Below are 13,495 nucleotides of genomic sequence, written 5' to 3' on the forward strand. Positions count from 1 at the left end.
TCCAAGCAGTTAAATGCTAAAATAGCTAGAGAATGCTTCAGAAGCTCATTCTATCTCTGGCCCTCATAGAGCCCTAGGGACCCGCTAAAATTAAAATTTAAGACATGTTCTTTATGTTCGTCTCATCCCTGTTTCACATCTAGAACAAACCTCAGAACAATCCAGCTTTCATACCAATGCTAGCACAACACAAAAGCAAACAAAGACGTCAGGTATTAAAAAAAAAAAAAATTCAGCATTTAGTAGGGAGAAAAAGTCCTCCATCAGAAAAATAGCTTATTCTTTAAAATAATGTTAATTCAGTCTGCTGTAGCCCAGTGTTAACCCACTAATGGCTAGCTCGTGCTTCTTAATCTTAACGCATCAAGACTCTTACAAGTGAAACGTGTGATTCACTGAGCACTGTGTATACTACCAAAGTTCGTTCCTCTTTTATGATGCTATGGTTTAAGAAAAGTCCAACTGAGATTTCGAATGTCTCAGAAAGCATATTCCTTGTGCTCAGCTAACTTTAATGGAGAAGAGAGAGAACCCAAAGACGAAAACTGTTATTAGAAGAGGATTGCTCTCAAAATGTGATCAAACACTACAAGATGCATTTTGTGATGCTTGCAAATTCTGGTCCCTATACTGCTACTTTAAAAAAATATTTCATTGAAAAGTATTAATTTTGCCTCTAATTAAGTCCTCCAGTCCCTTCTTTATCAGCCAAATTTTGCTCTTTCTTCAGCAAAGTAACTCAACTTCTCACTCGTCTTTTGCCTCATCAATATTCCCATCCTGTGTGAGCCTGATCTTGCCTCTAAGATTTGTGGCCGCTTTTTCACTGCCCTGAGCTTAGGAAAATCCATTCTTTTTATTTCCTGCTTCCCTCCCTGGGCCTTACATCAGTCCCTTTCATATTCCCTTTGGCATTGTTCACAGATGTGACTCTTCCTTCATCCGTCCTCGCTAACGATCTGTCCTTCCTTTGCACTGTCCCCAAGATGACAGAGACCATCCTTCTCAAATTTCCGTGTCAACCTGCCAGCATCTGATACCCACATGATGATGGCAACGTCTCACTAATTTTCTTCTGCTGCCTCCCTCAATGTTTATAGTTTGGCTGTGGAGATTATTTCCAGCCCAGAACCTCCAATAAAAGTTAAATTTTATAAAACCATAATATATAATGTTGGTAGAAGTTAGTCATGTATCTAATCCTCACCCTGCATAATAAGATTAATGAAAGTTTGTGCATTGGGAAGTTACTATCTAATCTATTAGCAAGACAATGCATTTACTGATTAATCCGAACTTCCCAGCCATCATACCTATACCATTATAAAATTCACCTTTCAGAATATAATCAGTTAACAAGCTCGGAACTTTTTCACTGTCCTCTTTCATGGCACGAAGAACTGCAAAACAGAAGGGGAAAAAAAGACAACAAAAAATTCACATCAAAAATATTATTTAATTTCAATCATTGTGGCCTTAATCTTCCTTAATTATAGGATATAACTGACTCATACTAATTATAGGTGATTTTCCTGATAAGGGAATATAACGGTAAAGTCCCAATAATTTATTTTAGTGGAGTATGTTCACAAGAATTTATTTTAGCTAAGAATATCCACTTACCTGAGAGTTATTTCCCTGATTTAAAATTTCCAAACAGGGGAGGCAAAAAAAGAGGAATTGGGTAATACTGGAAAGTAGGTTACTGTAATGTGCACCTCAATGAACTCTGTGCAACAAGAGGACATGAGAAACTCTTAGAGAAATGGACAGTTAGCTATACCCTCCAACAAGCATATCTGTCAGACTCCTTGGAAACTTTCAAAGAAAAGACCCAAATGAAGAAGAGACTTCCATGAAGCAGCATGTGGCATCTGCCTGGCTATCTCCTCTTCTGCACTGTGGAGGAACCTGGGTGAATTAGCCTCATCCTAAACGGACACTTCTATCTTCTAAGTAAAAACTAAAAGAGAAAACACAGCGACCTAGTATAATGTTTTTCTTTTTTAAGCTAGACCATTCAGGTTGAGATAAACTCACAAATATTGCACTTTAACAGAGATTGCCAACTCAAATTTTTTTTTTTTTTTTTGAGATGGAGTTTCACTCTTGTTGCCCAGGCTGGAATGCAGTGGCGTGATCTCAGCTTACCACAACCTCCTGCTCCTGGGTTCAAGTGATTCTCCTGTCTCAGTCTCTCAAGTAGCTGGGTTTACAGGCATGAGCCACCATCCCCAGATAATTTTGTATTTTTAGTAGAGATGGGGGTTTCCTCCATGTTGGTCAGGCTGGTCTCTAACTCCCAACCTCAGGTGATCCACCCACCTCGGCCTCCCAAAGTGCTGGGATTACAGGTGTGAGCCATCGCGCCCAGCCAGCCAACTCAAATTTTCTCCAGAGCATCCTGGTAAAAATATTTCACTGTTTCTCCCCACCCATATGACAAGGCAACATAACATAACTGTCAAGTCAGCCTTCCTGGGTTTAAACCCTGGCTCTGCCTCTTCCTAACTGTGTGACACTGAGAAAGCTACTTAACCACTTTTGCATAAGCTCTTCATCTGTGAAATGAGAATAATAATTAGATTTAATCTCAAAGGTTTGTTATGAGGACTAAGTTACTAATTCAGATATAAAGGTCTGGCACATATATTATAGTGCCTGGCACATAATACATGCTATGTAAGTGTTAACTGTAACTAACACTACTAATATTATTAAAAATTTTATGACTATTATTATTGCACCCAGAATCCCTAACAGCTTTTAAGAGGAAGACTATATATCCATAAACACTGTGACTGTCTCCACAGGGCTCTTCTCTTGGAAAGAAAAGGAGCTTTGGACCCAAATATGTCCAAAGATTCCAAATTGTGTCAACCTATAAAGACATCTCGATGTTGGAATTATGATGACATTAGTTTGACCAACAAAGCATTTGTTCTTGATCTGAGAAGCTGAGGCTTGCCAGTAATTCCTGGCTTATGAGCAATATTTATTTATATTCCCTTTTTAAAGGGCTACCATGTTCAGTATTTCTGCTTCCAATCATGTTTAAAATTTTTTCTAACTTCTATATAAAAACCACATACCAAAAACCAGCATCATTAAAAGTATAGTTTCCTGGGAATTAAGAGACCCAGCTCTGTAATTAACCATCCCCTGTGGGATCTTGGACACGCATAACTTCATGAGTTCTTCCTGAAAATAAGAGGGCTGACTACCCAGTTAATCTCTTGATTCTTTATTTCAGACTGGCTGGCATCACTTGATTTATCCATATTTAAATATAAAACTTTTTAACGTATTTTTCACCAAAGGAAAGAATGAAAGCTCCAAGTTTCTTGAATTTCCAAAATAAATATCAATATTTATCCATGTGATGCTTTTTCAACAGATCAGCAATTCAATCCCTCCATATTAACAGCAATGACAACAAGGCTAATTGATAGTAACTTAGCCCAAATCATGCACATATTAATCTACTTAGCATGAGGTAAATAGAACAAATACTTTTTATCCTAGTTTTTCAAATGTGAGCAAAAGAGAATAAATAACTTCCAAGGATATCCCTGAAAATAACAGGGATAGAACGGAATTCAGAATTTAGGGCTCATTTACGGCTATCATGAGGGTAATTCAATATAATGTATATTTAAATCTCACAATTGTTTTTTACTGCAAGCCCCTTGAAGGTGGACTGTCTTTGTCAGCTTTGTTCACTAAAGTATCCCAAGTGCCCAGATCATGGCCTGGTAAAGAGTAGGCCTTTACCAAATATTTGCTGAATGAATGCATTTTTTTTTTTTTTTTTGAGACAGAGTTTCACTCTTGTTGCCCAGGCTGGAGTGCAATGATATGATCTCGGCTCACCACAACCTCTGTCTCCCAGGTTCAAACGATTCTCCTGCCTCAGCCTTCCAAGTAGCTGGGACTACAGACACCTGCCACCACGCCTGGCTGATTTTTGTATTTTTAGTAGAGATGAGGTTTCACTATGTTGGCCAGGCTGGTCTCCAACCCCTGACCTCTTGATCTGCCCGCCTCAGCCTCCCAAAGTGCTGGGAATTACAGGCCTGAGCCACCGCGTCCTGTTGCATGTTCTGAAAACATTACTGTCAATTTGTGTTCTACCTACAACTATTACCTCGGGTTCTACATTCATAAGAAATAAGTGTGTACCCTAAATCTTTCCTATTTAGTTATTGACAGTCATATAAGATCCATAGAGAATTTTATTTATGACAAATGGATATGTTCTTAAGCATATAAGAGAGGATGAAGATTCAGATAATGCTTTTTCCCAAAATTTTAGCTCATAAATATTTCACAAGGTAAGAAAAACAGAAAAAATACAAATCAACATTAGAGGTACTGTTGTATTTAATGTCAAAGCCATTTTTGGCTTCATTCTTATAAAAATCAACAATGATATGCATCATTTACAATCCTAAATTGACAAAACACTGACAACAAAATCAGCCAGCTAAAGTCAGGTGTTTACCAATCAGCAAAAGTAAATCAGGTAATAGTTTCATTTTGTCTTTACTCACTTTTTGTTAATATTTGAAGATCTTCAACAGATGGTGGTCCATTTTTTTTCTCATAAGGAATGACTGTAGTCAAATACTGCCAAGTTAAAAAAACAAAACGTCACTTAAATCTGCATTTCCTTATCTGCAAAAAATGTGATACTGTTACTAAAAGGTCTATTTCATAATATAAAACATGAGCTACTTTGGTAATGAAAACACAGGTATTGTATGGGAATAAAGGTATCTTACTATCTCAGATGGAGCTCATTTTTTTTTTTTTTGGCCCATTTCTATTTGCTTGATACAAACCTAGTGTCAACAGAAATAACCACTTTTTTTGCATTTCAATTATTGAAAATTTCATAGGACTAAGTCTAAGGATGATTTACTCAATGTGTTCATTTTTAAAATGAAGTATTATCTCACATTCTCCTTGCATATTTTTCAACACATTATAAAAATAGCAACTTAAACTAAAAACAGTTTTAATTGTTCTGCACAATAAAGTAATTTCGAACAGCAAAATAATTCTGTTTCAGACCGTTTTTATTCTGGTTGAACAAACGGGCCACATATATAACATGACAACTTTTAAAAACACACACTAGCTTCTTTCAGACACTAACAAAGACACACTTAAGTAGTTTTAGAAATGCATTATTACTATTATTTTAAATTATTGGATAAGTCTTTATAAACATTTTTAGTTATTAAAGGAGAAAAGTGAAAGTAGAGAATGGCCTAAGGGGAAATGAATAGTGAAAACGTCTGAAATAGAGACAAACTGCCTAGTTCACTACTTGTAAAGGCTCACAAGTAACAGAGCCATGTCTTATAACTAATCCCATGAAAGCATAATCCATAAATGATTATCCAGATTCTCCTATTCTTACCATCCCACCAAAAACATGGATAGTTCCGTGCATTTCACATATGTTCATATAGAAAGCCAGTGGTTTTTACTTGGAATCTCTTTAGCTGCACTCATTATTTAACCTGGTGCCCTAAATCTCAGGTCTACGGCTAATCCTCATTGAGTGATCTTATCCTGCCTATAATTGAAAAACAAGATAAAGAAAGCTGCTTTACAATAACTGGATCCCTAAGTCCAGAAAAGTGATAAAATTGCATCGTTCAATCTTTAAGACACTTAAGTGTTCCACCGTCTTTTTGATGTAGACTTCTCGCAGGTGATGCCCAATTGTATAATCGAATGTTTCTTTGTAAATAACAACCAAAAAAAAGGCCATAAATTATGCCCTCCTGGCTTCACTCATAGCATGTGTCAGGCACCCTGGAGAGGCACCAGGAGGCTGCACCCTGGCCTGCTCTCTGGCTACCTGGCTGCATTGTCAGGCCTCCCTGCTCCACTCACAGTTTGGAAGTTTCCTTGCCCTCTTGTGAGGTTGAGAGAGGTGAGAGGCACCAGAATGGAAACAAAAATTCAAGCATCCCTTCATGGAGCTGCAAATGTCAGTGTGAACCTTCCCTCTTTAATAGCAATGACTTATGAAACACATAGCAATGACTTCAGAAAAACTCCAGGCATTTGATCTAGGCATTCTTTTGCTAAACTTCCTACAAGCTACATTTTGTATACCTTCTTAATCTGCACAGAAGAGCTAACTTTAGTTTTCTTTTTTAAGGTGAAAATTTCAAACAGTGAAAGGTAAGTTTAAGCACACCCATTAATGTGAATATTTCCCATGTTCGTGATATTCCTTCAATCATTATAGAAAAATGTCAGCAAAAAGCAAATTGCTAGATACTTCATTGTGTATTCGTATCTATGTATAATTTTGTATAAATAATGTCTCAGGCTCGTTTGGCTGACAACTGAGTTGGCTGACTAGGCAATATACCTTAAAAACACATGAATTTCATTTAAAGGAGGTAAGATATACTCTCTATATATTTTTGACCTAGAACTCTAGTCTCAAACATACCAACAACTGGCCTTACCCCAAAAATGACATCTTGCTTAGACTTTTAGAATTAGAGTCACATATTTTAGTTTAGTTATTTTCATAAGCAGATTTTCTACACATGCAATACACTATGTTAAAATGTTAATGTCTGTTTGTTTAAGAGTGAGAAATGGAGCTCTAAAATATGTCTTAAGAATGCATTTAATCTAATGTCCAATTTGAAAAACGCTTTTTCCTCAAAGGGAAATTCTGTTCATTATCAAGACTATAAATATAATGAACTTTTATAATGAACTTTGATTTCTCTCTTTTAAGCAATGGTCTTAGTAAATTAGTAAAACTACCAGCTTTCAGGATCTTCACTTACACAGAAAATGAAAAAGCAGAGAATGAAGAAAATAAGGATAACCGAGCACCTGTTTCTCTCCACCTGAATTTCCAAAGGTGTGGCGGAGGCCATTCTGAATGACATTTGAGATCCCTTCCATGCTGAAGCGCTAAAGGTGGCAATATACGGCCCAGAAGAAAAGGACAGAGAAAGAAGTTCAAAGTCTATTAGTAAAGATGTACCATGATGACTTATGTGCCCAAGAGGCAAGCAGTTAGAAAACGCCACTACTCATCCAGATAAAGCACACAAAATCATGCTGTTTTTAAAATGTTGTTGCTTCCATTTCTTTGCAAGTCAAATGCAAAAGCAACTGTTTGTATGCTACTATATTCATGCAGGCATTTTTCTGATGTAGCTGATAAATAAAATTTTCCAATGTAAATGTTCTCAGTTGTACACGTATTTGTTCTATATAAAATTTAGTGTATTTTTATGATACTTTTTGATATTTACCTACATTTTATCAAAAGTCTGAAAACTTTATATGAACAATATCCGTATTTTCAGCCTAAGTTTGTATAATTCTACCATCAGTTTGGAGAACATTAACATAACATTTAGCAAATGAAAATGCTGTTACTTGGAGAGCTGATGATTGCTTCCCACTCACTCTTCAGGACACCTGCCACTGCCTTGGTGCAGAAATGCAAACTAGAAGGTGGCATATGCTTCCTGGAGAGCAGAGTGGATCCCATGTGCCAGCCTGGCCACCAAAAACTTCTCCAAAGACTTTTCCACTCTGTTTCTAGGAAACAATTCTAGTTTCTTTCTCCCAGCAGCCTCCAAGACTTCCTAGAATTCTTTGCACTGAAAAGGGAATATTTTTTTCCTGAACTACTTATCTTGATTTGTAACCAGTCTACAATGTCATCAGGCATAGTAAAAAGAGTCTGGTGGCACCTCTATGGCGGTTGAGTCAAAGGAGTGAGATGGATTCTTACAGCATGACTAATTAAGGGGAAAGGCATTGTGAAAAGGAAGTGAAGGCCTGATTCACTAGATGGTTCCTTCCCCTGGAATTTTATAGAGGAAATTTAAATCAGTAAACACATTTGAGGAGTCAACATAATGAATATTTTACCAGGCCCCAAGGAGCAGAAGAAAAGATACCAAGGAAATGGTCATCAAGAAATATAGTTTCATTCAGTGGTTCTCAGAGTATAGTCCAGGGACCCCCTCCCACCCAGCTCCTGCCAAGAGGTCCCTGAAATCCTCTCAGGAGTTCATGAGTTCAAAAATGTTTTCTTACTACTACCAAAATATAAGTTGTCTTTTTTACTCTCATTCTCTCACGACTTATAGTGAAATATTCCAAATGACAGATTGCAGAAGCACATGTATGAATCTAGCTGTCTTTAACCAAGCCAGATGTTAATGAGATTGACAAAAATGCACAGCAATGATATTTTTTCATTTCATAAAATATTATTTTTCATGAAAATATGCTATTTATAATGAATTTATTTTGGGTATTTTTCATGAATTTGTATTTTTTAATTTTATCACTTTTAATTTGTAATATAGCAAATATTAAGCTTCTTGGGGTCCTCAATAAATTTTAAGAGTATAAAGAAGTCTTGATAACAAAAAGCTAAGAAATTCCAACAGGTCGAATCCTTGAAGGAGCTCTGTGCTTCTGTATCAGTCATGTAACTCTATGGAGTTAACAAAAATCTGAGTTCCAAATTTTACCCCTTTATACGAGACTGTACAAATATGCCTCTCCTCCTAAACCATCCATCTTCCCTACCTCGCCTTTCCCAGATCTGCAAGCCAGTTTTGTTTCAGCAAGAATCAAATGTCTAGTCAAGAGCACTTCCCTGACTATTCTTCACTTCACTGAAAGCATAAGTATTATCTTTGATGGAGGAGGCTAGTTATAAAATAAAAACCTACAGATAACTATTTTTGTAAATTTTTCCAATGCTACCATAATTCATTCACATTTTTTAAACAGATTATCAAATGAGATAACATCTTAGGCTTCAGAGTATATAATAACAATTATGGGAAACTATTTTCAAATAACCAATTCAGTTGATTTTTTTTAAATTATTTCCATAAAATGTATTTTCTTTCAAATGTGACAAAAGTACTTGTTTTTAAGTATTCGGTCTATATTACCTAGCTCCATTGTCTATGGTTATGTTAAAATGAGATACAAATTCATAAAATCTAAAGCAAGATAAAAAGTTTCAGAATCCACGTATCTGGAAACTGAGACACACTTTATATTTGGACAGCACATTCTAAAAACACTAGTTTTACCTTCCCAATCTGAAAGCCAATTCCTGTCACTAGAAAAAAACAAAAGTTGATGCAGTTTCAATTTCATCAGAGACATATATATATTTAGATTTTCTTTATTAAATGTGTGGTTGCAGATATTACTGAGTCATCTCAACTGCTGAGAGCCTGACCACTTGTGAAAGATGGCTTTTGTGCCACCAGATTTCTAGGCTTAGGGGAAATTAGCGAAAATGCAACCATGGGAAGGAAGTCAAGGTAACTTGGAAAAATGCAAAACAAACAGCTGATGCCAGTGAAAGAAGGTAAAGTAAGGAATGCAGCAGAACCTCTGTCCTTGCTGCTGATGGCTGCTGAGTCAGTGGCTGCAGCCGACAAGGCCCTACTGTCCCCAGCCCTTTCGCTGGCAGTGAACCAGGGAAGCAACGTGCAGCCTGTACAGTTCTATCGCCTCTTGATCCGTTGGAAAATTACAGAACAAGGAAATCAGAAGGTTCTACAGGAAAAAAAATAAATAAAACTAAAAGCTATGTCTGAGAACATCCTTCCACCAAACGCTCCAGTTCATCAACTCCCAGCCCCCAGAAGTCACGCAGCACCAATGTTCTCCCTCCAACGCATTTTCAAACTCTCCCTCTCTGCTAGCTCTTTCCCGACTGCAACCTGAAATTCTCAAACCCTCAGCCTATTTCCTCTCCCCAGGGTTTCCTGAAACAGCTCTTCCCTACATCATTTCTTTGATGTGGAAGACCACAGCCACTTTTCAGATCTCTGAGACATCCGGGAATCCCTCCTCCCTGAACCCTTCCCTGGATTCAGAGACCCCACACTCTCCCAGATCTCCCTCACCCAACCCTCCCGCTGTCTTAGTTGCTTCTTCAAAGAGGGGCCACTTTCTTCTCTTGTCCCTTAAACACAAGTGTTCCCCAGGATCTTGTGCCTGTCTCTTGACTCACCTTTCAGATACCATTGTGCCTCTGGATTCTCTCCCTATTTAATTCTCATGCATCCCCTCTGGACATTACTACTCAATAGCTTCAGTGTCTGCTTCCATAAATTGATAGCTCCACTTTACTAAGATCAGTAAAGTGCTAAGAACAGAGACTGGCACATGGCAAAGCTCAGTAAATGTTAGCAATCTTTACCGTAAATTTCCCTGAGCTTCACTTTGCATGTTTAATGGCCAGTTGGACATCTGTACCTATTGCATGTTTAATGGCCTATTGACAAGCCTATGTTCCTGTCTATATTTAGTATCAATATTTCTAAAACTCATATCAGAAACTGAATTCAACATCCTCTTCCCCACCAAAAGACAGACAAAAAAAATTTTTAAAACCAGGTCCTCCTTCAGCATTTTATTCTCTCTCATTCATTTCCTCATTCTTCCAAAAAATATACTGAAATACCATTCCAGATATTAGCGATTCAGAGTGAACACATCAGCCAAGGCCCCTCCTCAACTCCTGACCTTACATTCCAGCATAAGGGGGCACAAAAAGTGCAACACAGAAATGAACTGAATGCTGCAGACAACTCATACATGCCCTATCCCTAGCTCCAACAAGGTCTAAAAACTGGATGTCTGCTTTCTTCCCGGACGTCAAAGAAAAGCTCTCTGAGGAGGTGACACCTGAGCTGAAATATGACTTATACACCCATCCCAGAGGAGCCACAAAGGACAATGGACAAGGGAGATCTTCGCGGAGAACAAAACCAAAAGCAGGAAACTGGCCAACCTCGGAGTTCACGCCACAGTTAGCGTGCAGGAGTCTTGCAATTCTCATTCAACAGGATGGAACGCAGTATCTATGGAGTATGTCCATTCTCTCCTCCTTTTAATAAGATTTTACTGCAGAAACCCTGTCTTCTCTCCTCCATTGTGTGCCAATGTGTTGCAATGGCTGGCTTAACTTTCAGACCATAGGTTTTGTCCAGAGCTGACGGAAAAGACAGACATCCCCCCATTTGCTGGGCTTGAAGCTAGAAGCAGTTACTGCTGACAAGACTTACATACCTCACTTTGGGGAAGGGGCATATGTGCTTTATCTATGCTTGCCCTAGTCAATAATCAATGACCTGATCCTAACTCCTTCCTTCTTTGGTGCCCCAACCATTCAACCTCATCATTATCTCTGAAATTCAACTATTTATATTTCCATCCCTACTCTCACTTTCCTGGCTCAATCCTTACATGAAATGACTGCAACGGCCTCCTAATCAACTTATCTCCAGTTGCCTCCTGCCAATTAGTTCCCCTGAAAACCACTGAAGAACTCTTCCAAAAAAGACAAACCCAAACATGTAACTACCCAACCTAAAACCCATTTTTGGTTTTCTACAGCCTTTAAACAAAAACCAAGTGCCTCAGAATGTTGTACACCGCCATCCATTTTCCAGCTTCCACTCTCGAATTTCCATAGCCTCTTCTTGAGTTTCTTGCTCCCTCCCCTTCTAGCTTTCACCATCATGAGCAGCCTGCATTTCCCCAGATATCCCTAATTGTTACCTCCAAGTGGTTGCACACACCACCTTCTACCTGACCTCAGGGTGCAACTCAGCCTTCCCAGACCCCTAAACCTAGCTAGGAGCAATAGTAATATATGTACACCTTGACCACAGAACAGAGCCAGGCTCAGAACACACTAAAAACGTGGTAGTTGTTTTGAATACAGCAATTATCACACGCTATACCTAGGTTTCTCAGCATTGACACTACTGACATTTCTGGTCAGGCCCTTCTTGTCACGGGGGTCAGTGCACTGGGGCGGGATCTCTACCAGCACCTCCAGTCTCTGTGCCCCAGGATGCCAGCAGTACCACTCCCATCCTTCCCCACCCGGCCCAGTTGTGACAACAACAAAGGTTTCCAGACATTGACTCATGTCCCGTGGGAGGCAAAACTGGCTGGTTGAGAATCACCGCACTAAAGCTCATTGGATGGTTCATCATCTTGATCTGCATCCCATGGGCAGCACATCCCAGGAAAGCTGAAACTGACTCTACATCCTTAACACCCATGCCGGGGACACAACTGTGGATCAATTAATGTTTGCCTAATAGTAGTATAAGAAAAGTAATGAAGATATTTTTAACAGGGAGGGCACAAGATCTAAAGAGAAACAATAAATAAAAATGAAAATTCTGGTTAATTTTTCATAAATTCAACTCGGTTCTCAAAATCCTTAAGGACAGAGAAAATGTCAGATACTCCTTTCATATACTCCAAAAAGCAAAAACCAGACTTCAGTATGTAAGAGGCATTTGACTGATACTCAGTGACTTAACCTGCAAAATGCTATAGCAATTATTACCAATACCAGTGGGATACTTCCAGATTTTTGTATAAAAGCAGGAATCACATCTAGGGCAAAAGTCTTAGAATCAGAAAATTTTTGAAGAGTCAACTTGGACCGAAAAGTGGTGAATTAGAAATCGGAGATCTGGGTTCTTTCCCAGCTTTGCCACTAATTGTGGTACAGGAAGGAGGATAGTCACTTAACTGCTAAGGCCTGTTTCCTCACCTGTAAAACAGAGGATTAAATAATATTAACTTTAAACGTCTTCTTATTTGTAAATCCTATGAATCTGTGAATTTAGCCAAAAAGATCCAATATTTTTAAGAAAGCAAATTAAAAACACATACATATGCATAGACACACACACACACACACACACACTCTATAGAACTAAATGAGTGCTCCAGAATGGCAGAACTGAATAGCCAGATGATACATTCAGAGTCCAATGGCTTCATTTTCTAATGAGGAAATGATTACATTCTAAAGGGAGAGATCAGGTCTTATGCATCTCTCCCTCCCCGAAGCTTGCACAGTGCCTGGGCCATAGCAGGCATTTATAAGCATCTCGTAAGCTAAAGTTGTGACACTCCTAATACCAGATCCCAAAAGCCTTCGAGCCTGTGATCTTTCCACCATATCATGAGGTGTCTTGACTTCTTGCAGGAGAGAAAAAAAAAAAAAAGCCAAAATAAGTTGAGTGTGAACAGAGTAAAGATGACATGACAGAACATGAAGTTATTTGTCAGAAGAGTGAACAACGGAGTCCTGGAAAAGTCCATGAAGAATCTAGTCCAGGAAAGTAACACAAGATTGATGAAATAATCTTGTTGGCATGGTTTATAAAACAATGGAGTGACTAAGAAATATCAAACCCCTAGGATAATCAAAAAGCAGCAAGTAGAAGATTAGTGAACTAGAAGGATAAAGGGAAAGACAGACCAGGGCAGTGAGACCAGGAAGAAATGGGAAACGAGCTGTGTAGAGCACACTGTGCATTCTGTTTTACAGCTGCCCTGTAAATTCCAAAAAATAATACACCCTTTGGAAGGCAAAATGAATTTTAAAAAGATAAAACCTCAGAGGCAGATTAAA

General features: G+C 38.3%; 1 protein-coding gene across 3 annotated transcripts in view; it reads right to left on the reverse strand.

Moving 5' to 3' along the window:
- The window catches only part of FEZ2 (fasciculation and elongation protein zeta 2), a 123,659-nt gene that overhangs the window by 5,076 nt on the left and 105,088 nt on the right, over positions 1 to 13,495 (reverse strand). For 2 of the 3 annotated variants that reach the window (XM_012475420.2, XM_021674419.2), the window contains exons 6-8: positions 6,880 to 6,960; positions 4,554 to 4,629; positions 1,335 to 1,400 (exon numbers count right to left, since the gene is read on the reverse strand). In XM_012475420.2, the coding sequence (XP_012330843.1) occupies positions 1,335 to 1,400; positions 4,554 to 4,629; positions 6,880 to 6,960 (223 nt within the window). The remainder of the gene's footprint in view (positions 1 to 1,334; positions 1,401 to 4,553; positions 4,630 to 6,879; positions 6,961 to 13,495) is intronic. The other variant, XM_021674420.2, reaches the window with a different exon arrangement.

Source organism: Aotus nancymaae, unplaced genomic scaffold (assembly GCF_030222135.1).
Source record: "Aotus nancymaae isolate 86718 unplaced genomic scaffold, 86718_ANA_hifiasm-v0.15.2.pri h1tg000057l, whole genome shotgun sequence".
NCBI classification, from domain to species: Eukaryota; Metazoa; Chordata; class Mammalia; order Primates; family Aotidae; genus Aotus; species Aotus nancymaae.